This window comes from Bos grunniens, chromosome 12 (genome assembly GCF_055505025.1).
Source record: "Bos grunniens cultivar Pamir isolate PY7600 chromosome 12, Bosgru_T2T1.0, whole genome shotgun sequence".
In the NCBI taxonomy this organism is placed as follows: Eukaryota; Metazoa; Chordata; class Mammalia; order Artiodactyla; family Bovidae; genus Bos; species Bos grunniens.
Genome location: NC_141176.1, coordinates 77752487 through 77777283, shown reverse-complemented (window position 1 = coordinate 77777283; position 24797 = coordinate 77752487). Strand labels below are relative to the sequence as shown.

Genomic DNA, 24797 nt, shown 5'->3' with positions numbered 1-24797 from the left:
AATGAAATATTATTATTCAACCTTAAAAAGAAAGAAAATTCTAATCTATAGGTGAGCCTTGAGGACATCATGTTAAGTGAAATAAGCCAGAAACAAAAGGAATGAATACTATATGATTCCATGTATGAGAATTCTAGAGCAGTCAAATTTATAAAGACAGACAGTAGAATATTGGTAGCCAGGGACTGGAGTGAGAGGGATGGGGAGCTGAGTTTATTAGGTACAGAATTTCAGTTTTACATTACAGGAAATATTCTGGAGATTGGTTGTAAAAAGGTGTGAATGCACTTAACACTAAACTGTACTCTTAAAAATTGTTCAGTTCAGGTCAGTCATTTAGTTATGTCTGACTCTTTGTGACCCCATGGACTGCAGCACACCAGGCTTCCCTGTTCATCACCAGCTCCCAGAGCTTGCTCAAACTCATGTCCATCAAATCAGTAATGCCATCCAACCATCTCATCTGATGTCGTCCCCTTCTCCTCATGCCTTCAATCTTTCCCAGCATCAGGGTCTTTTCAAATGAGTCAGTTCATCATGAGGCCAGAGTATTGGAGTTTCAGCTTCAGCATCAGTCCTTCCAATGAATATTCAGGACTGATTTCCTTTAGGGTTCATTCAGGACTGATTCCTGGTTGGACCTCCTTGCAGTCCAAGGGACTTTCAAGAGCCTTCTCCAATACCACAGCTCAAAAGCATCAATTCTCTGGTCTTCAGCCTTCTTTATTGTCCAGCTTTCACATCCATACATGTCTATTGGAAAAGCCATAGCTTTGACTATATGGACATTTTTTGATAAAGTAATGTCTCTGATTTTTAATATGCTGTCTAGGTTGGTCATAGCTTTTCTTCCAAGGAGAAAGCATATTTAATTTCATGGCTGCAGTCACCATCTGCAGTGATTTTGGAGCCCCCCCCCCCAAATAAAGTCTGTCACTGTTTCCATTGTTTCCCCATCTATTTGTCATGAAATGATGGGAACAGATGGCATGATCTTCATTTTTTGAATGTTGAGTTTTAAGCCAGCTTTTTCACCCTCCTCTTTCACTTTCATCAAGAACCTATTTAGTTCCTCTTCTCTTTCTACCATAAAGGTGGTGTCATCTGTGTATCTGAGGTTTTTGATATGTTCTTCCTGCAATCTTGATTCCAGCTTGTGCTTCATCCAGCCTGGCATTTTGCATGTTATACTCTTCATATACGTTAAATAAGCAGGGTGACAATATACAGCCTTGATGTATATTGGCGTAGTCAATAAAGCAGAAGTAGATATTTTTTCTGGAACTCTCTTGTTTTTTCTTTGATCCAATGGATGTTGACAATGTGATCTCTGGTTCCTCTGCCTTTTCTAAATCCAGTTTGAACATCTGGAAGTTCTTGGTTTATGTACTATTGAAGACTAGCTTGGGGAATTTTGAGCATTACTTTGCTAGCATGTGAGATGAGTGCAGTTGTGTGGTAGTTTGAACATTCTTTAACATTGCCTTTCTTTGGGATTGGAGTGAAAACTGACCTTTTCCAGTCCTGTGGCCACTGCTGAGTTTTCCAAATTTGCTGGCTTATTGAGTGCAGCACTTTCACAGCATCATCTTTTAGGATTTGAAATAGAAATTGTTGAGCTGGCAAATTTTAGGTTACATGTAAGAGGTATCATGTGCGGCATGCTTCGTAATTTTCATCTGTATCTCATAGAACCCTGAGGCGTTTTAGGATCAGATAACATCTTGTTTTCATCTCTGTTCCCCAGGAAGTGGCATTCTGCAGGGCACAGTAAGAGTACTGAGGGACTGCTGGCTAGGAGAGTGAGTGAGTAGCACACAGGTCTGAGCAACCAGTAACCAACACACACACGTTTCTCAGGTAGTTCACTGGTAAAGAATCTGCCTGCAATGCAACAGATGTGGGTTCAATCCCTGGGTGGGGAAGATCCTCTGGAGAAGGAAATGACAACCTGCTCCAGTATTCTTGCCTGGAAAATTCCATGGACAGAGGAGCCTGGTGGGCTACAGTCAATGGGGTCACAAAGAGTCGGACATGACTTAGTGACTGAGCATGCATGCACCCTTTGAACATGAAAGAATATTCAACTTAATGCTCAAATGATAGATACCCAGATAGAAGCTTCAGTTAATTACAGGGCAAAAGCTTGCTCCAAATTGTTTTCATTTTCATTTAGGTCAGGAGGAAGATGAGGATTCCTATGGCAGGAAAGCATTAGCTATGTTAGCTACACTTTTTATGAAATCTTGTCCCTGACAGGACTGTAGATGATGTTTGCTTACTTGGAAACAATGTCTCCATCAGATTTCCTATTGTAAATATAATTCTGTTAATGTGTACTAATCTTAAATTTCTCCCAAACCAAAAATATGAATATCTAAGAAACTCTAGTACAGCTTAAGACCATAACAGATTTGTATTCTTTTATCTTAAAATCCCCAAATCCTAGGGTTATCTGAGGTTCTAAAGTATGTGAGGGAAGATTGAGTTTGAAGACCGAATTAATAATTGCAGTAACTTGATTTTTGATCCATGTTTTGGTCAACTCTTAGTATCACCGTTAGCTTCATTTCTGTGTTTGGAGTTGATACTTGGGCAGTGTTTTCATGAAGTGATTTCACTCCACTTGTGTACATCTCGGGTTTCCTCTCCTGCTCACCTGTTCCAGCCCCTGACACTCCAAGACACCCCTTTGGTGTTAGACTTGATTGAGAGCCTGCTTTGGGGGACATGGGAGTGAGCCTGCCTAGCAGAAGTGGGGCTCTGTTCTCTTTCCATCATGTCCTCTGCTGTCCAGATTCCTGGAAATTAGAGTCAACAGGAAAGAGTAGTAAGCACCATCAGTTCAGTGCAGTTCAGTCCAGTCACTCAGTCATGTCCAACTCTTTGCAACCCCATGAACTGCAGCAGGCTAGGCCTCCTTGTCCATCATCAACTTCCAGAGTTCACTCAAACTCATGTCCATCAAGTCAGTGATGCCATCCAGCCATCTCATCCTCTGTCATCTCCTTCTCCTCCTGCCCCCAATCCTTCCCAGCATCAGAGTCTTTTCCAATGAGTCAACTCTTTGCATGAGGTGGCCAAAGTACTGGAGTTTCAGCTTTAGCATCATTCCTTCCAAAGAACACCCAGGACTGATCTTCAGAATGGACTGGTTGGACCTCCTTGCAGTCCAAGGGACTCTCAAGAGTCTTCTCCAACACCATAGTTCAAAAGCATCAATTCTTTGGCGCTCAGCTTTCTTCACAGTCCAACTCTCACATCCATACATGACTACTGGAAAAACCATAGCCTTGACTAGACGGACCTTTGTTGGCAAAGTAATGTCTCTGCTTTTTAATATGCTATCTAGAGGTTTCTAATTCATGGAACAAATAGCTAGTAAAAGTAAAGACCCAAAATGAGGTAAATAGACCCCTAGGCTTCCTGGTTAGATTCCAAACAGAGGCTGAGTTTTTCATTTAAATGATTTTGTGCTTGATTTGATCATTTTGGAGAGTACTGGGTCATTTTATAGCATTTTCCAGCTCTTGAGGTAGATTAATTTTCATTTGTTATTTTCTTTTCTTGCTCAGAGCTATTACTTGGATAATACATTTTTACAGGTGCTTACTATACCTTGCTCTAATGTGCAAAATATTGCTGTCCTACATTTTCTCCTTCTTTAACATATTATTTTCTCAGCAGCCCCTCCTCGCACACCAATTGTCCCACTTGCCCTGCTGGCTTCCTCATTCCTTGTGACTTGGACGGTGGTGTCAGGGCCAGCAGCACCTGAGTCACCTGGAACTTCTTAGAAATGCAGAGTTTCAGGCTCACCCAGACGTCTTGACTCAGCATCACATTTGAACAAGATCTCCCAGTAAAGTCCTTTCTCTCCCATGGGCAATTTTTGATGAGTAATAACTTATGATTTCCAAGAACTATACTTTGACAGTATGAAATTGAGCTCATGAATCACCCAAACACCTGCTGTGTCTAAGCAGGAGGCTCTAGAATGTTCTGCACCACTTACCCTACAGATTTATTTACTTTTATATTCTGGAAATCATGCCTTTACATTACAATCAAACTCTGTGTCATTTCAATGCGTTTATTTGCATCTTTTCCAGTGAAGTTTGTCTTCATCACAGGCAGTTTTCATCTGACTCCCGCCTTCCCCACACCAGACTCCTGCAGGGACTAGAGGGATTTCCCACAGGCTCAGCCCTGCCTGGACCTGAAGTCAGAGACAGCCCAGTGTAGCAGTGTATGTGTGGCTCTTTAATGACCTGAAGGTATCAAGAATGAGGCTTGCTGTTCCAAGCAGGGCACTAGGTCTGTTTGTCCCATTTCCCAGGAACCATTGTCCCACTCAGCTGCAGGTTTCTCTCCCAGCCCAGCTGTGGGTGCAGGTTCTTCCTGCTGACAGTCAGCCCACCTGACCTCAAGTACCCTTTTCTTCTCTGTGATGTTGGCCATATTGCCCCACTCACCACATTTTATGCATCCATATCCACATCATGCTTTAACTCTCTGGCATTAGGATTTCTATGGTAGGCCTGTTCTTTTAACTGCAACTACATAAAGAAGGCTGAGCACCAAAGAATTGATACTTTCAAACTGTGATGCTGGAGAAGACTCTTGAGAGTTTCTTGGACAGCAAGGAGATGAAATCAGTCAATCCTAATGGAAATCAACCCTGAATATTCATTGGAAAGACTGATGCTGAAGCTCCAACACTTTGGCCCCCTGGTTCAAAGAGCCAACTCCTTGGAAAAGACCGTAGGTGCTGGGAAAGATTGAGAGCAAGAGGTGAACAGGGTGACAGAGGATGAGATGATTAGATGGCATCATTGAGTCAATGATCATGAGTTTGAGCAGACTCTGGGAGAGAGTGAAGGACAGGGAAGTCTAGTATGCTACAGTCCATGGGGTCACAGAATCGGACATGACTTAGCAACTGAACAATAAACCTCTCCCCACTTTCTCTGTTTCAGCTACACAGACGGGGCATAATATCATGTCAGTCCATTAAGGAGATGAGGAGACCATCAGCAAAATGAAAAAGAGGCTGACACACATGGATTTGAGTCCCATGCTGCAACTTAAGGGCTCTCTTATTTCAGGCAAACTAATTAATCATATAAACCTCGATCTCCTCATTTGCAAAATGGAAGTGATTGGACTTAACATCTAATTTTGTTCTGCAACTGAAACAAAATAAGACATGTTAAATACCCAGCATGAAGACCAGCACACTGTAAATACTTGAGCAAAGGTAGATGGTTGTCATTTTCGTAGGATCTAAAATGACCTTAGGGGCTTCCCAGGTGGTGCTAGTGGTAAAGAATCCACTTGCCAATGTAGGAGACATAAGAGACCAGGTTCCGATCCCTGGATGGGGCAGATCCCTTGTCCAGCTTATCATATACCTAAATAATATAGTAATAGATTATCCATAAATTTCTCCAGTCTGAGTTAAAAACCTTAGCTCCCTGTGAAATCCTCTGTCTCAGGATACCACAGGTAATAAAAATAATACAAGGGCAAATTCAATACAGACCCTGATTTTAGCATATACAGTTCACTTGAAGAAATAAGAAAATTCTTATACTAGCTTTTTAATATAGAAAGCAGTTATAATTTTTATAGGAGTTTAGACAAAATGATATAACATCAGTTAGGGTTGAGAGAAGTCCACATAAGGGAACAAGTAGAGTATTTCTGAGAAATTAGGCATATGAAATACACTTAGTGACTTGCTAGGATTTCAGGAGGTGGGAACATTTGTGAAAGTCATTTCAGGAGGTGGGACCAACATTAGCAAAGGCATGATGCCCTGATTCAGTGAATGAAGAATTAGGCATCTGCAGAGCATTCAGGGAAAAGAAGTACCAGGTGTATAACACACATATTCACACTCAACCCTCAGAACTACCTGGAAAGCCCAAGGAGATGACTTGTGGAGATGAAGGATGGAGAGATTAGTGAGTACAGTTTTGTACAGGTGACTTCCTGGGGCACACATCAGGCATAATGCCGTCCTTTGGGAGTTTAGTCTGAGAATTGACTGCACATGGAGCAGAGTGGGCAGGTGTGGGAGGCAGAGAGCCAATAGCTGTTTCACCTCCAGCAAGATGTCATGGGAAACCAATTCCACCTTTTGGGATCAAACTGATGTTGATTAAAACAAGGTTATAACACACGGGTTTGTGAATGTGCAAGGAAACTAGTAGGAATAGAAAATGGTATCATGTTTCTGAGAGGTAGGCTGGCAGTTCTTAACAGCCTTCTCAAAAAATGTTCACACCTGGTTCTCAGCAATTCCACATCTAAGAGTTTATCTTCAGGAAATAATTAAGGTTGTTTAGAAAGATTTAGCTTCAGGGATATATAACCAGTTATTTATAACTGTAAAATATTGGAGACCATCTAAAATATCCAACAATAGGCAATTTGTTAAATAAATGATCACACATACCATAATATTATATAGCCATTAAAATAAATGTATTTTTTGAAATCTAAATAAAAACAGATTATAACAGCATGTTCATATTAATTCATTTTGTTTTAATATATGAACTTTTATCTTTGCTGCTGCTGCTAATTCGCTTCAGTCATGTCTGACTCTGTGTGACCCCATAGACGGCAGCCCACCAGGCTCCCCCATCCCTGGGATACTCCAGGCAAGAATACTGGAGTGGGTTGCCATTTCCTTCTCCAGTGCATGAAAGTGAAAAGTGAAAGTGAAGTCGCTCAGTCATGTCCGACCCTCAGCGACCCCATGGACTGCAGCCTACCAGGCTCCTCTGTGCATGGGATTTTCCAGGCAAGAGTACTGGAGTGGGGTGCCATTGTCTTCTCTACTTTTATCTTTAAGAACACATATATAGAAATAACGGATTCCTTGGTGGCTCAGTGTTAAGAATCAGCCTGCCAAGAGGGAGATGTGAATTTGATCCCTGAGTCAGGAAGATCCACTGGCGGAGGAAATGGCAACCCACTCCAGTATTCTTGCCTGAGAAATCCCATGGACAGAGGAACCTGGCGGACTATAGTCATTGGGGTCACAGAAAATCAGATATGACTTAGTTGACTAAACAACAACATAGAAATAAGAAAGGAAAAAAAGAACACCCATTGAAATCTAGAAAGAAAACACATCAACATCTTACAATGGTTTTATCAGAGTGCTGGGGTGATGGCTAGTATTTATTTACTTTTCAGATTCATTTACACTGATTATGATTAAGGAAAGAGTTGTTTTTTTTTTTAAAGCTTTTTACTTTTTATTGGAGTATAGCTGATTAACAATGTTGTGATAGTTTCAGGTGAACAACAAAGGGACTCAGCCATACATATACATGTATCCATTCTTCTCCAAACTCCCCTCCCGTCAAAGCTACCACATAACATTGAGCAGAGTTCCCTTTACTAGGCAGTATGTCCTTCCTTGTTGGTTATCCATTTTAAATATAGCAGTGTGTACATGTAGATCCCAAACTCCCTAACTATCCCTTCCCCACAGCCTTCCTCTGGGCAACTGTAAGCTTCTTCTCTAAGTCTGTGAGTCTGTTTCTATTTTGTAAATAGGTTGATTTGTATTACATGTTTTTAGATTCCCCATATAAGGGCTGTCATGGGCTTCTCTGGTGGCGCAGCAGTAAAGAATCTGCCTATAATGCAAGAGATTCAGGAAATGCAGGTTTGATCCCTGAAAGAGAAAATCACAACCCACTCCAGTATTCTTGCCTGGAGAATCCCATGGACAGAGGAGCTTGGCAGGTTACAGGCCATCGGGTGGCAAAGAGTCAGACACAACTGAAGCAACTAAGCACAGCACAGGACGTAAAGGATGCTGTGTGATGTTTCTGCTTCTCTGTCTGACTTTGCTCAGTATGACAGTCTCTAGGTCCAGCTGTCTTGCTGCAAATGGCATTATTTCACTTTTTCATGGATGAAGAGTTTCCGTTTTATATAATAATACATGCCACACCCTTTTATCCATTCCTCTGTCAGTGGACTTTTAGGTTGCTTCCATGTCTTAGCTATTATAAATAATGCTGCAATGAACATTGGAGTGTATGTATCCTTTCAGACCATGTTTTTCTCTAGATATATGCCCAGAGAGTAGCCATGTAAGACACACTTAGTGACTTGTGGTTAGGATTTCAGCAGGTGGAAATGTTTGAGAAAGGCATTCCAGGATGTGGGACCAGCATGAAAATCTGATTCATACCTGAGTCTCGGCATTTCTATATCTGAAAATTTATTTTAAGGAAGTATCTGAGTTGTTTGCAGAGATTTAGGTTTAAGGATATATCAGTTCAGTTCAGTCACTTAGTCTTGTCTGATTATCTGTGGCCTAATGGATGGCAGTAGGCAGGCCTCCCTGTCCATTACCAACTCCCAGAGTTGACTCAAACTCATGTCCATTGAGTTCATGATGCCATCCAATCATCTCAACCTCTGTCATCCACTTCTCTTCCTGCCTTCAATCTTTTCCAGAATCAGTGTCTTTGCAAATGAGTCAGTTCTTTGCATCAAGTGGCCAAAGTATTAGAGTTTCAGCTTCAACATCAGTCCTTCCAAAGAATATTCAGGATTTCCTTTAGGATGGACTGGCTGGATCTCCTTGCAGTCCAAAGGACTCTCAAGAGTCTTCTCCAACACCACAGGTTCAAGAGCATCAATTCCTCAGTGCTCAGCTTTCTTTATAGTCCAACTCTCACATCCATACATAACTACTGGAAAAACCATAGCTTTGACCTGATGGACTTTTTTGGCAAAGTAATGCCTCTGCTTTTTTAATATGCTGTCTAGGTTGGTCATAACTTTTCTTTCAAGGAGCAAACGTCTTTTAATTTCATGGCTGCTCTCACCATCTGCAGTGATTTTGGAGCCACCAAAAATGAAGTCTGTCACTGTTTCCCTGTCTATTTGCCATGAAATGATGGGACCAGATGCCATGATATTATTTTTCTGAATGTTGAGCTTTAAGCCAACTTTTTCCCTCTCCTCTTTCACTTTCATCAAGAGGCTCTTTATTTCTTCTTCACTTTCTGCCATAAGGGTGGTGTCATCTGCATATCTGAAGTTATTGATATTTCTCCCAGCAATCTTGCTTCCAGCTTGTGCTTCATCCAGTCCGGCATTTCTCATGATGTACTCTGCATATAAGTGAAATAAGCAGCATGACAATTTACAATTTTGATGTACTCCTTTCCCGATTTGGAACCAGTCTGTCAGGTGTTATGGTATTCACATCTCTAGGAATTTCCCACAGTTTGTTGTGATCCATGCACTCAAAGGCTTTGGCATCATCAATAAAGCAGAAATAAATGTTTTTTTTCTGGAACTCTCTTGCTTTTTCGATGATCCAATGGATGTTGGCAATTTGACCTCTGGTTTCTCTGCCTTTTCTAAAACCAGCTTGATCATCTGGAAGTTCACGGTTCACATACTATTGAAGCGTGGTTTGGAGAATTTTGTGCATTAGTTTACTGTATGTGAAATGAGTGCAATTGTGTGATAGTTTGAGCATTCTTTGGCATTGCCTTTCTTTGGGATTGGAATGAAAACTGATAATTTCCAGTCCTGTGACCACTGATGAGTTTTACAAATTTGTTGATATATTAAGTGCAGCACTTTCACAGCATCATTTAGGATTTGAAATAGCTCAACCGGAATTCCATCACCTCCACTAGCTTTGTTCATAGTGATGCTTCCTAAAGCCCACTTGACTTCACATTCCAGGATGTCTGCCTCTAGGTCAGTGATCACCCCATCGTGATTATCTGGGTCATACAGGTCTTTTTTGTATAGTTCTTCTGTGTATTCTTGCCACCTCTTCTTAATATCTTCTACTTCCATTAGGTCCATACCATTCCTGCCCTTTATCGAGCCCATCTTTGCATGAAATGTTCCCTTTGTATCTCTAATTTTCTTGAAGAGATCTCTAGTCTTTCCTATTCTGTTGTTTTCCTGTATTTCTTTCATTGTTTGTTTAAAAGGGCTCTCTATCCCTCTCGCTCTTCTTTGGAACTTTGTACTCAGATGGCTATATCTTTCCTTTTCTCTTTTGCCTTTTGCTTTTTTTTTTTTTTTTTTTTTTCACAGCTATTTGCAAGGCTCCTCAGCAACCATTTTGCCTCTTTGCATCTCTTTTTCTTGGGGATGGTCTTGATCCCTGCCTCCAGCATAATGTCATGAACCTCCATCTATAGTTCTTCAGGCACTCTATCAGATCTAATCCCTTGAAATTATTTCTCACTTCTACTGTATAATCATAAGGGATTTGATTTAGATCATACCTGAACGGTCTTGTGGATTTCCCTATGTTCTTCAATTTAAGTCTGAATTTGGCAATAAGGAACTCATGATCTGAGCTACAGTCAGCTCCCAGTCTTGTTTTTCCTGATTGTATAAAACAATATATATAAGGATATATAACACTGAATTATTTATAATAGCAAAATATTTGAGATCACCTAAGTATTTACCAATAGGGGAACAGATTACTACAGTAATTAATCATATTAATCCCATTTTCTTTAAATATATGGACTTATATTTATAAGAACACATATGCAAAAATAAAAAGGATAAAAAAGAACATACACTCAAATCTAGAAAGAAAATACATCAACATCTTAAGAATGGTTTTATTAGAGTGCTTGGGTGATGGCTAATATTTATTTGCTTTTCAAATTGATTTGTACTGATTATGATGAAGAAAAAAGTTTATTTTGTTTTTGAAAAGGTAATGTAGCCTGACACTCAGGTGCTCAATGTGGACCTTAAAATGAGGGATTGTGTCATGAAACATTTCAAGAATAGAGTCTTCAGGGCTTGGCAGCACGCTGGACTCAGGGAAAGCTGGAAGTAAGGTAGACAGCTGAGTCTATGATCCTGGGAAAGAAATAATGATATTAAAGTGAGGAAGTCAAAGGGAGTGGCTATTTTGTGTGGGGCACTGGATGTTGATCATATTGAGTTTGATATGTGAAGAGAGATCCAGGTGCAAATGTCTAACAAATTGGTGTACTTCTCATTTTATTTAAATTAATCAGAGGCGAGACAAGAATTTCAGGCAAGGCTTTACTGGTGCCCCTACTGCAGCAAGAGGGACCAAAAACAAGTAATAGGTTCCCTAGTTATCTCCCCAAGGTGGTTCCTTATATGGACTGACAGTAGGGGCAGGTCCAGTGCGTGGGCTGGAGGGGTGGCTTAGGTGTTTGTTCACTTCTTTGGTGGGTGTGTGTAGGGGGCATGCACAATACCCTATTTTAACCCTCAGCTCTTCAGAAGTAGCAGTTTGGGGTTTTTTTGGTATTTTTTAGAATCTCCTTGTCCATAATTTGCTCCAGTTGAGTGCACACACAGTTACTTTCATGGGCTTCTCTGGTGGCTCAGATGGTAAATAATCTGCCTGCAATGTGGGAGAACCAGATTTGATCCCTGAGTCAGGAAGATCCCCTGGAGAAGGGAATGGCAACCACTCCAATATTCTTGCCTGGGGAATTCCATGGACTGAGGAGCCTGGTGGGCTACAGTCTATGGGGTCACAGAGAGTTGGACACGACTGAGCGACTAACACATACACACAGTTATTTTTAGTCTCTTATAGTTTCTTTGTATTTTGTTGTTTGACAAGATGTTTGTCTGGTATAAGCACTGCAGCAAAGGGTCCCAGGTCCCATCCTGACTCAATCAGAGACCAATCCTGACTCTCTTGGAAAAATGGCATTCGCAAACCTGCTAAAATAAGATTTTTGTGGTGTCTTTTGGGTTAGGAATGCAAGCTTGCTGATACTGATGATCTCCATAGGCAATTGGTAAAACCCACTAGTGACCATCGGAGAAGGCAATGGCACCCCACTCCAGTACTCTTGCCTGGAAAATCCCATAGACGAGGGAGCCTGGTAGACTGCAGTCCATGGGGTCGCTAAGAGTCGGACAGGACTGAGCGACTTCACTTTCACTTTTCACTTTCATGCATTGGAGAAGGAAATGGCAACCCACTCCAGTGTTCTTGCCTGGAGAATCACAGGGATGGGGGAACCTGGTAGGCTGCAGTCCATGGGGTCACTACGAGTTGGACACGACTGAGTGACTTCACTTCACTTCACTTCACTAATGACCATGAAAGACTTTCAGACTATAGTTTTGATGACTGAATGGTAGAAATAGCCAGAGCTGGATTTTCTTTGAGTATCTTTTCTTATTCTCCTCACTGTCGATTGAAGCTCACAGTCCTGTGGTCGTGAGCAACTCTCAGTGCCCCTGCATATCTCAGTCATATACACACAGTCTACAGATGTTCCAGTTTGCACACATGAATCAGTTTCACTGGAGCTGGTAGCATAGGAGTATACACATATTCTCACAGACACAGTTCTCACCTGTGTCCTGAGGTGGATCAGTTTACACATAAGAACACCAGGAAATACAGGCATAGCTGGTTTTGTTGTGCTTCACATATATTGCAGTTTTTACAAATTGAATATTTGTGGCAAATCTGCAAGGAACAAATTCACTGGTTCCATTTTTCCTATAGCATTTTCTCACTCAGTGTCTCTTTGTCACATTTTGGTAATTCTCACAATGTTTCAAACTTTTTCATTATTATTATATTTTTTATGGTGATTAGTGGTCTTCATTGTTACTAAAGTCTGCTGAATGCTATGGTGGTTAGCACTTTGTCAGTTTGGTTCAGTCGCTCAGTCATGTCCCACTCTTTGCAACTCAATGGATGGCAACACACCAGGCCTCCCTGTCCATTACAAACTCCTGGAGTTTACTCAAACTCATGTATATTGAGTCAGTGATATCATCCAAATATCTCATCCTCTGTCGTCCCCTTCTCTTCCCACCTTCAATCTTTCCCAGCATGAGGGGCTTTTCAAATGAATCATTTCTTTGCAACAGGTGGCCAAAGTTGTGGAGTTTCAGCTTCAGCATCAGTCCTTCCAATGAATATTTAGGACTGATTTCCTTTAGGATGGACTGGTTGGATCTCTTTGCAGTCCAAGGGACTCTCAAGAGTTTTCTTCAACACCACAGTTCAAAAGCATCAATTCTTCAGCATTCAGCTTTATTCATAGTCCAACTCTCACATCCATACAGGACTACTGGAAAAACCATAGCCTTGACTAGATGTACCTTTGTTGGAAAAGTAATGTCTCTGGTTTTTAATATGCTTTCTAGGTTGGTCATAATTTTTCTTTCAAGGAGCAAGCGACTTTTTGTTTCATGGCTGCAGTCACCATCTGCAATGATTTTGGAGCCCATAAAAATGAAGTCTGTTACTGTTTCCCTGTCTACTTGCCATGAAGTGATGGGACCAGAAGCCATGATCTTGGTTTTCTGAATGTTGAGCTCTAAGCCAACTTTTTCCCTCTCCTCTTTCACTTTCATCAAGAGGCTCTTTAATTCTTCTTCACTTTCTGCCATAAGGGTGATGTCATCTGAAGTTATTGATATTTCTCCTGGCAATCTTGATTCCAACTTGTGTTTCCTCCAGCCCAGAATTTCTCATGATGTATTCTGCATAGAAGTTAAATAAGCAGGGTGACAATATACAGCCTTGATGTACTCCTTCCCCAATTTGGAACCAGTCTGTTGTTCTATGTCCAGTTCTAATAGTTGCTTACTGACCTGCATACAGGTTTCTCAAGAGTCAGGTTAGGTGGTCTGGTATCCCCATCTCTTTTAGAATTTTCCACAGTTTATTGTGATCCACACAGTCAAAGGCTTTGGCATAGTCAATAAAGCAGAAATAGATGTTTTCTGAAACTCTCTTGCTTTTTCCATGATCCAGTGGATGTTGGCAATTTGATCTCTGGTTCCTCTGCCTTTTCTAAAACCAGCTTGAACATCTGGAAGTTCATGGCTCACATACTGTTGAAGCCTGGCTTGGAGAATTTTGAGCATTACTTTTCTAGTGTGTGAGATGAGTGCAATTGTGCAATTGTTGGAGCATTCTTTGGCATTGCCTTTCTTTGGGATTGGAATGAAAACTGAACTTTTCCAGTCCTGTGGCCACTGCTGAATTTTCCAAATTTGTTGGCATATTGAATGCACCATATTTTAGCAACAAACTATTTCAAAATTAAGGTATGCATCAGTACATTGTTTTTTAGACATAAGGCTATTGGACAGTTAAACTATATTATAGTATAAAGATAACATTACTATGCATGGAGAAACAAAAATATTTCTATGACTCATCTTATTCTGTGATGTTCACTTTACTGAAGTGGCCTGGAACCAAATCTACAATATCTTTGAAGTCTGCCTATACAAAGAACATATAAGTCACATATGTACACATTAAAACCTACTTGTATGGAGAGAATGGCCCATTTAAATTACATAAATTACAGTTTACCATAAGGTACAAAGTGGGCCTTAGGAAGCATCACTATGAACAAAGCTAGTGGAGGTGATCAAGTACCAGTTGAGCTATTTCAAATTCTGAAAGATGATGCTGTGAAAGTGCTGCATTCAATATGCCAGCAAATGGGAAAACTCAGCAGTGGCCACAGGACTGGAAAAGGTCACTTTTCATTCCAATCCGAAAGAAAGGCAATGCCAAAGAATGCTCAAATTACTGCACAATTGCACTCATCTCTCACACTTGTAATGTTTAAATTCTCCAAGCTAGGCTTCAGCAATATGTGAATTGCAAACTTCCTGATGTTCAAGCTGGTTTTAGAAAAGGCAGAGGAACCAGAGATCAAATTGCCAACATCTGCGAGATCATCAAAAAAGCAAGAGAGTTCCAAAAAAACATCTATTTCTGCTTTATTGACTATGCCAAACTTTTGACTATGTGGATCACAATAAACTGTGGAAAATTCTAAAAGAGATGGGAATACCAGACCACCTAACCTGACTCTTGAGAAACCTGTATGCAGGTCAGGAAGCAACAGTCAGAACTGGACATAGAACAACAGATTGGTTCCAAATAGGAAAAGGAGTACGTCAAGGCTGTATATTGTCACCTGCTTATTTAACTTCTATGCCGAGTACATCATGAGAAATGCTGGACTGCAGGAAGCACAAGCTGGAATCAAGATTGCTGGGAGGAATATCAATAACCTCAGATATGCAGATGACATCACCCTTATGGCAGAAAGTGAAGAAGAATTAAAGAGCCTCTTGATGAAAGTGAGAGAGGAGAGGGAAAAAGTTGGCTTAAAGCTCAACATTCAGAAAATGAAGATCATGGCATCTGGTCCCATCACTTCATGGGAAATAGATGGGGAAACAGTGGAAACAGTGCTTGACTTTATTTTTCTGGGCTGGAAAATCACTGCATATGGCCATGAAATTAAAAGATGCTTACTCCTTGGAAGGAAAGTTATGAGCAACCTAGACAGCATATTCAAAAGCAGAGACATTACTTTGCCAATAAAGGTCCATGTCGTCAAGGCTATGGTTTTTTCAGTGGTCATGTATGCATATGAGAGTTGGACTATAAAGAAAGCTGAGCATAGAAGAATTGATGGTTTTGAACTGTGGTGTTGGAGAAGACTCTTGAGAGTCCCTTGGACTGCAAGGAGATCCAACCAGTCCATCCTAAAGGAGATCAGCCCTCAGTCTTCATTAGAAGGACTGATGTTGAAGCTGAAACTCCAATACTTTGCCCATCTGATGAGAAGAGCTGACTCATTTGAAAAGACCCTGATGCTGGGAAAGATTGAGGGCAGGAGGAGAAGGGAAAGACAGAGAATGAGACGTTTGGATTGCATCACCAACTCGGACATGGGTTTGGGTGAACTCTGGGAGTTGGTGATGGATAGGGAGGCCTGGTGTGCTGCTTTTCATGGGGTTGCAAAGAGTCAGACAAGAGTGAGCAACTTAACTGAACTGATAAGGTACAAAATGGCTACCAAAATAAATCAATTGATGCCCCTATTCTTTTTTTTAAAATTAATTAGTTTTTATTTTAGAATATTTTATTGGTTTTGCCATACATTGACTTGAATCTGCCATGAGTGTACATGTGTTCCCCATCCTGAACCCCCCTCTCACCTTCCACCCCATCCCATCCCTCTGGGTCATACCAGTGCACCAGCCCCGAGCACCCTGTATCATGCATCAAACCTGGACGAGTGATTCGTTTCACATGATATTTTACATGCTTTAATGCCATTCTCCCATATCATCCCGTCCTTGCCCTCTCCCACAGAGTCCAAAAGACTGTTCAATACATCTGTGTCTCTTTTGCTGTCTCATACAGGATTACTGTTACCTTCTAAATTCCATATATATGCATTAGTATACTGTATTGGTTTTTTTTTATGGCTTACTTCACTCTGTATAATAGGCTCCAGTTTCATCCACCTCATTAGAACAGATTCAAATGTATTCTTTTTACTGGCTGAGTAATATTCCGTTGCGTATATGTACCACAGCTTTCTTATCCATTCATCTGCTGATGGACATCTAGGTCGCTTCCATGTCCTGGCTATTTTAAACAGTGCTGTGATGAACATTGGGGTATACGTGTCTCTTTCAATTCTGGTTTCCTCAATGTGTATGCTCAGCAGTGGGATTGCTGGGTCATATGGCAGCTCTATTTCCAGTTTTTTAAGGAATCTCCACACTGTTCTCCATAGTGGCTGTACTAGTTTGCATTCCCACCAACAGTGTAAGAGGGTTCCCTTTTCTCCACACCCTCTCCAGATCTGTATATACTAGCCACAGATTTTTCTATGCAGTAAGCGTTGTTTATATATAAATTGTAAATTTATCCAACTAATTTGTTGAAATAATTCCAATGAAACTGAAGACTAAGGATACCCAAAATTTATAGTTTCGAGTCCAAAGTAAAATAGATTTTCCTGTATTATATAGACAGGATTTCATCAATCTTATCTACAAGTGTTTATGTGGATATATTTCCTAAAACTGTGTAAATGTTACATTTTTATTTTTTGGCAATATGATGTTACAAAGAAATTGCCTTTCTTCTGTAACTGTTCAGTCTGTCATCTTCATATATGCTTAATCCTTACAGTCTCTTGCATTATTTCATTTTGCTCTGTTTTTTTTTTTTTCCTTTCATTTTCCTTGGTATATCAATGTCTTAGTGTAGTGCAAATGAAATACCATATTTTATTGCTGTCAATTTACTGTGGTGTTTTGTATTTTGGTTGTGTATTAAAATATAATCATACTAAAAAAAAAAAAAGAATTTTGGATAGCAGCCATTCTGACTGGCGTGAAATGGTACCTCATTGTGGTTTTGATTTGCATTTCTCTGATAATGAGTGATGTTGAACATCTTTTTATGTGTTTGTTAGCCATCTGTATGTCTTCTTTGTAGAAATGTCTATTTAGTTCTTTGGCCCTTTTTGATTGGGTCGTTTATTTTTCTGGAACTGAGCTGCAGGAGTTTCTTGTATATTTTTGAGATTAATTCTTTGTCCATTGTGAAGTGAAGCCCCTATTCTTATGTGTGTGTTTGTTAGTCCCTCAGTCAATATTTAATCTCAATAAATTCTCTTCTTAATGTCATTATTGATTTTACAGATTATATGTGAGATTCCCAACATATAATCTGTCCTCAGAAAATTCTAACTTCCCTGTTTAAAGGCTTGAGTTTTTAAAATTTACTGAATTAACTTACAAATGATTGAAAGCATATCTTACATCCCTCACTGATTCCAGATTCTTAAATAGAAATGAAATTATCTCTTGGGAAGCTTCCACCAGGATTCATCAGTTGGGCAAACTCATTGATTTAAAAAAAAATTTAAAAAGCCAGTTTCTGCATACATGCTTGAATGTAGTCAGCTAAAAGCTAGCTTTTGCAACACAGTTTCATTCCTTACCAGCATTTTACCTGCTTTCTTGTATCTTATACCTGCTTAGTCTGTCTGACTCTTTGCCACCTCATGGATCATAGTCTGCCAGGCTCCTCTGTCTATGCTTTATGTTTATTTTTGAATATACTGTTAGTGCACTTAATTTCTCTTTGTTTTGGTTTTAATAAATAGACTGACACTTCACATGTGTCTTTCTAAGATATGATTGTAGGTATCAACTGGTTTTTAAAATTCCTTTTGAAGTGCTGAGATGAAAGGCTCCATATAAATAGCAAATGTTAATTGTATTATTAATCTCAGTATGTGAATTTTGCCTATTGGCTGCTGCCCATTAAGACAGTGAGACCTGCGTTTTACAATTGTAAGATGTTTTATTCAAGGACAGAACATAATTAAGGTATTTAATGTTAGGAAGTGCCTTAGTTTGTCTATCAAAAAAATTCCTCTCAAATAATAGAACCCTCAGAAAATGAATAGTTATTTGTGTATAACACTTCTGACTTGTTCACACTGCTGTAAAATTATCCACATAATTCTCAATATAGAAATACCCAGCATTAGGAATAAAGATAATTTAAACTTAATTTTTATGAATCACTTAGGAAACTGCTGGCTTTTCACTGCCTATAGATTGACTCTGTTATTTTTAACTCTTCTTTGAATCATGGGGTCTCAATTAGGGGACATTTGTCAATGTCTGACATTTTTGATTGCCACAATGTGGGGAATGTTTCTGGTTTCTAGTGGTTAGGCTCTGACATACTACTGAAAATCCTACAATATGCAGGATATTGGGCATATATCCAGACAAAACCAACTATAATTAATTATGCCCCAATAATGAATTATCTGGCCCCAAATTTCAACAGTTGCCATGACTGAGAAATGTTTAGACTACATTCTATGTAGAACTTTTAAAATTCTTCCTCAACTGGCAGGGTTTCTCCTAGGTTTGTTGCATGTTTTTAATTCTTAATCCCTTCTGGATCTCATTACAGGTTGGCATTGTGGGAAGAACAGGAGCTGGAAAAAGTTCTATTTTTTCTGCAGTTTTTCGATTGTCAGAACCCCAAGGCTCACTTTGGGTTGATCGTTGTTGGATAGGAGATGCTGGACTTCACAATTTAAGGAAGAAAATGTCAATCATATTACAGGTTTGCACATCAGAGCATTCTCATGTGTTCTTTTTATAAAGGCACCTAAGTTTGATTGATTTTAATTTGATTTTTGTTTGTTTTCAAATTGGATGAAAATGTTAATCCTTTTGCCCCCAATAGAGCATATTTTTAGCAGCATATTTTCAACAGATATTCTCATCACATACAAGATTTTGTTTTAATTATTTTACATTGAAATATAGTTGATGTACAATGTTGTGTTAGTTTCTGGTGTATAGCAAAGTGATTCAGTTGACATATCCATATATGTATATACATATATATATATACATTTTCATATTCTTTTCCATTATGATTTATTTCAGTTTTCAGTTCAGTTCAGTCACCCAGTTATGTCTGACTCTTTGTGACCCTATGGACTGCTATATGCCAGGCTTCCCTGTCCATCATCAACTCCCAGAGCTTGGTCAAACTCATATCCATCGAGTTGGTGATGCCATCCACCCATCTCATCTTCTGTCATCCCTTCTTTTCCTGCCTTCAGTCTTTCCCAGTCTCACATCCATACATGACTACTGGAAAACCATAGCTTTGACTATACAGAACAGACCTATGTTGGCAAAGCAATGTCTCTGCTTTTTAATATGCTGTCTAGGTTGGTCATAACTTTTGTTCAAAGGAGCAAGTGTCTTTTAATTTCATGGCTGTAGTCATTATCTGCAGTGAATTTGGAGCCCCAAAAGATAAAATCTGTCACTGTTTCCATTGTTTCCCCATCTGTTTGGGGACTAGAAGCCATGATCTTAGTTTTCTGAATGTTGAGTTTTAAGTCAACTTTGTCACTCTCCTCTTTCACTTTCATCAAAAGGCTCTTTAGTTCATCTTCAATTTCTGCCATAAGGGTGGTGTCATCTGCATATCTGAGGTGACTGATATTTCTCCTGGAAATCTTGATTCCAGCTTGTGCTTCATCCAGCCCTGCCTTTTGCATAATGTACTCTGCATATAAGTTATATAAGCAGGATGACAATATACAGCCTTGACGTACTCCTTTCCTGATTTAGAACCAGTCTTTATTTTCCATGTCCAGTTCTAACTGTGGCAAATAGATGGGGAAACGGTGGAAACAGTGACTGACTTTATTATTTGGGGCTCCAAAATCACTGTAGATGGTGATTGCAGCCATGAAATTAAAAGATGCTTACTCCTTAGAAGGAAAGTTATGACCAACCTAGACAGCATATTAAAAAGCAGAGACATTACTTTGTCAGTAAAGGTCCATACTTGTCAATACTATTCAAGGCTATGGTTTTTCCAGTAGTCATGTATGGATGTGAGAGTTGGACTATAAAGAAAGCTGAGCATAGAAGAATTGATGCTTTTGAACTGTGGTGTTGGAGAAGACTCTTGGGAGTCCCTTGGACTGCAAGGAGATCCAACCAGTGCATCCTAAAGATCAGTCCTGGGTGTTCATTGGAAGGACTGATGACCCAGAGGGATGGTATGGGGAGGGAGGTGGGAGAGGGGTTCAGGATGTGAAACATGTGTACACCCATGGTGGATTCATGTTGATATATGGCAAAACCAATACAATATTATAAAGTTAAAAAATTAAATTAAAAAAAGTAAAAAAAGAAGCTGAAACTCCAATATTTTGGCCCCCAGATGCGAAGATCTGACTCTTTTGAAAAGACCCTGATGTTCAGAAAGTTTGAAGGGCGGATGAGAAGGGGACGACAGATGATGAGATGGTTGGATGGCATCACCTACTCAATGGACATGAGTTTGGGTAAACTCTGGAAGTTGGTGATGGACAGGGAGGCCTGGCATGTTGCGGTTAATGGGGTCGCAAAGAGTCGGACACGAGTGAGCGACTGAATTGATACTGGGTATTAGATTCATAACTTAGTGATTATAGTAGGAAATAATGGATGATCAAAACCATGCACAGGAAAAAGAAATACAAAAAAGCAAAATGGTTGTCAGAAGAGGTCTTACAAATAACTGAGAAAAGAAGAGAAGCTAAAGGCAAAGGAGAAAAGGAAAGATATACCCATTTGATTGCAGAGTTCCAGAGGACAGCAAGGAGAGATAAGAGAGCCTTTTTAAGAATACAGTGCAAAGAAATAGAGGAAAACAACAGAATGGGAAATACTAGATATCTCTTCAAGAAAATTAGAGATACCAGGGGAATATTTCATGCAAAGATAGGCACAATAAAGGACAGAAATGATATGGACCTAACAGAAGCAAAAGATATTAAGAAGAGGTGGCAAGAATACACAGAAGAACTATACAAAAAAGACCTAAATGACCTGGATAATTGTGATGGTATGATCACTCACCTAGAGCCAGACATCCTAAAGTGTGAAGTCAAGTGGGCATTAGGAAGAATCACTATGAAAAAAAGTAGTGGAGGTGATGGAATTCCAGCTGAGCTATATCAGAGCCTCAAAGATGATGCTGTAAAAGCGTGGCACTCAATATGCCAGCAAATTTGGAAACTCAGCAGTGGCCACAGGACTGGAAAAGGTCAGTTTTCATTCTAATCACAAAGAAGGGCAATGCCAAGAAATGTTCAAACTAATGCACAATTTTACTCGTTTCACATGCTAGCAAAATAATTCTCAAAACCCTTCAAGCTAGGCTTCAACAGTATGTGAACCAAAATCTTCTATATGTCCAAACTGGATTTAGAAAGTGCGGAGTAACCAGAGATCAAATTGCTAACATCCATTGGGTCATAGAGAAAGCAAGAGAATTCCAGGGAAACATCTGCTTCACTGACAATACTAAAGACTGTGTAGATCACAACTAACTGTGGAAAATTCTAAAGGAGATGGGAATGCCAGGCCACCTTACCTGCCACCTGAGAAACCTATATGCAGGTCCAGAAGCAACAGCTAGAACTGGACATGGAACAACAGACTGGTTCCAAATAGGAAAAGGAGTATGTCAAGGCTGTATATTGTCACCCTGCTTATTTAACTTATATACAGGGTACATCATGTGAAATGCCAGACTGGATGAAGCACAAGCTGACATCAAGGTTGCTAGGAGAAATATCAATAAACTCTGATATGCAGGTGATACCACCCTTATGGTAGAAAGTGAAGAGGAACTATAAGAGCCTCTTGATGAAGGCAAGAGTGAAAGTGAAAGAGGAGAGTGAAAAAGCTGGCCTAAAACTCAACATTCAAAAAACAAAGATCATGGCATCTGGTCCCATCACTTCATGGCAAATAGATAAGGAAACAATGGAAACAGTGACAGACTTTAGTTTTTTGGGCTCCAAAATCACTGCAGATGGTGACAGCAGCCATGAAATTAAAAGAAGTTTGCTCCTTGGAAGAAAAGCTATGACTAACCTAGACAGCATATTAAAAAGCAGAGGCATTATTTTGCCTACAAAGGTCTGTGTAGTCAAAGCTCTAATTTCTCCAGTAGTCATGTATGGATGTGAGAGCTGGACAGCAAAAAACGCTGAGCACCAAATAACTAATGCCTTCCAACTATGGAGGTAGAGAAGACTGTTGAGAGTCCCTCGAACAGCAAGGAGATCAAATCAGTCAATCCTAAAGGCAATCAGTCCTGAGTATTCATTGGAAGGACTAATGCTGAAGCTGAAGCTATAGTACTTTGGCTACTGAATGCAAAAAGCTGGCTCATTGGAAAAGACCTTGATGCTGAGAAAGATTGAAGACAGGAGGAGAAGGAGACAACAGAGGATGAGATGTTTGGATAACATCACTGACTCAGTGGAGTTTGAGCAAACTCTGGGCGATGGTGAAGGACAGGGAAAGATGGCATGCTGCAGTCCATGGGGTGGCAGAATCAGACATGACTGCATGACTGAAGAATAACAAGAGAAAAATGAAGTTAAATTCCCAAGATTTATGTTTTGATTGTACCCATCTCTGAAATGGGCCAGATGAAATTAGTTTTAGAAATAATTAGTATGTCTGCAAATTACTTTTATGTCCATGGATGAAAGTATCTATAAATGTGCCCTGTTAATGCTTCTTGATAAGAAAAGGTTGTGTGCTTGTGTAGGTAAAAGTACTCTCTATATAAAGATATAACACTGGATGATTCTTGGCTCTGCATGTAATGTTTTGGCAGTACATCTGAGCAAAGACTAAACATCCCTTGACATCACCAGGTTTTGGATTTGCTCTATCAGTTTCCATTCTACCTTTGTGCCTGCTTTATGTACACACTCAGAGAGTTTGCTTACAGAACATTATTAAGCTTTGTATCCATGTAGATAATAATCGCCAACCATTGTAAACACAGAACCTTTATTTATTTTTGTTTCACTTTATATGCACTTTATATTCACTCCAATGCACAGTATTGGTTGACTCAAGAGAAAGAATCTGAAGAGATCCTGCAATGTGTAAATGGTCCAAGGAAGTCATTCAGGAGGCAGCCAGTGATTGAATGTTTAAGAGTGGAGACCAAGTACCAACATGACCCACATTTTTATTTCTACTCTGCCCCATCTGACTATGGGGCCTTGATGAAGTCATTCAGCTTCTAAGGTTCATAGTCCTGGTCCTTAAACCAGTTCTAGAAATTACTGCTGCACAGATTTGTTGTGAAGATATAACTGGATAAGACAACAGTTGTGGCCATTTCTAGTTCTTAGGAATCCTCAGTCAGTAGTAGCTATTACTATCCTTAAGGATCAGGGCATTGACCTTTCCAATAACTTCTAGTTAAGTAGAAAGAGTAACGCATTCTGTACTGATTTTGCTGTTTAATTTCTGTTTATATTTTTGTGGTTTTGGGTGATTTTCTTTAAAGCGCATTGTTTATATAAATTTAAGGAGTGAAGGGAAAACAGATTAGCAAAATAGGAGTTTTAGGGAAAGGCAAGACAGAAAAATCTGTCTTTCCAATAAGAAACAACAGGAGAGAATATCATTTCCTTTTTATCTTTTGATATCTGACTCCCGTCCCATAACGTTCTTTCCAGCCCCCTACTCTGTACCCACTCATACTTCCCAGCCCTCCATGAAGATTTCTGGCATTTTTTTGCCCTCCCCACATTCTTGACTATTTTCTCCCTCTCCTTGAGGACAGGACCTCTGTGTCTCATTTATGTTGCTCTAGTGTTTGTTGCAGGCCCTGACAAGTTACACAAGTATTAATAATAATCCCTAACATTTGTGGAATCCTTAGCTCTGGGAGTTGGTGATAGACAGGGAAGCCTGGTGTGATGCAGTCCATGGGGTCACAAAGAGTTGGACAGGACTGAGTGACTGAACTGTACTGAACTAACATGTTTTAACATGTTCCCTGGTTCATGGTTGGTAAATAATATGGCTGCAGTGTGGGAGACCTGGGTTCTATCCCTAGGTTGGGAAGATCCCCTGGAGAAGGGAAAGGCTACTCACTCCAGTATTCTGGCCTGGAGAATTCCATGAACTGTATAGTCCATGGGGTCACAAAGAGTTGGATACAACTCAGTGATTTTCACTTTAACATGTTTTATCCTCTTACCATCTCCCACTTTTTGCTCACAAGAGTTCTATGGTTATCCTCATCTTACAGATTTTAAAACTGAAGCACTCAAAACTTAACTTACCATGGGGCAAAGCCTGGACTTTATAATTTAGAGAGGTTCCCAACTCCAGAATCCAGCAGGAGAAAATTTGATACTGTGTTTACTTGAAGTTACTTGTCTCAGAGCAGAAAACTTAGAATCCTCTTTCCCCAAACAAATAGGAAGCAGTGATGCTTGTTTTCTCAACACCTTGATTTAGGAGTCCTAGGAAGCTGAGCTCAGGCTCTGCCAAGGGGGAGCCTAGTGCTATTTCTTTGAGTTGCCCCACTTAGGTGATCCAGG

At 39.9% G+C, this 24797-nt stretch overlaps 1 protein-coding gene across 1 annotated transcript in view; it reads left to right on the top strand.

Annotated features, from left to right (window-relative positions):
* The window catches only part of LOC147361943 (ATP-binding cassette sub-family C member 4-like), a 211428-nt gene that overhangs the window by 133406 nt on the left and 53225 nt on the right, over window positions 1–24797 (top strand). Inside the window, exon 25 of the mRNA XM_086328429.1 lies at window positions 18824–18979. Coding sequence (XP_086184555.1) covers window positions 18824–18979 — 156 coding nt within the window. The remainder of the gene's footprint in view (window positions 1–18823; window positions 18980–24797) is intronic.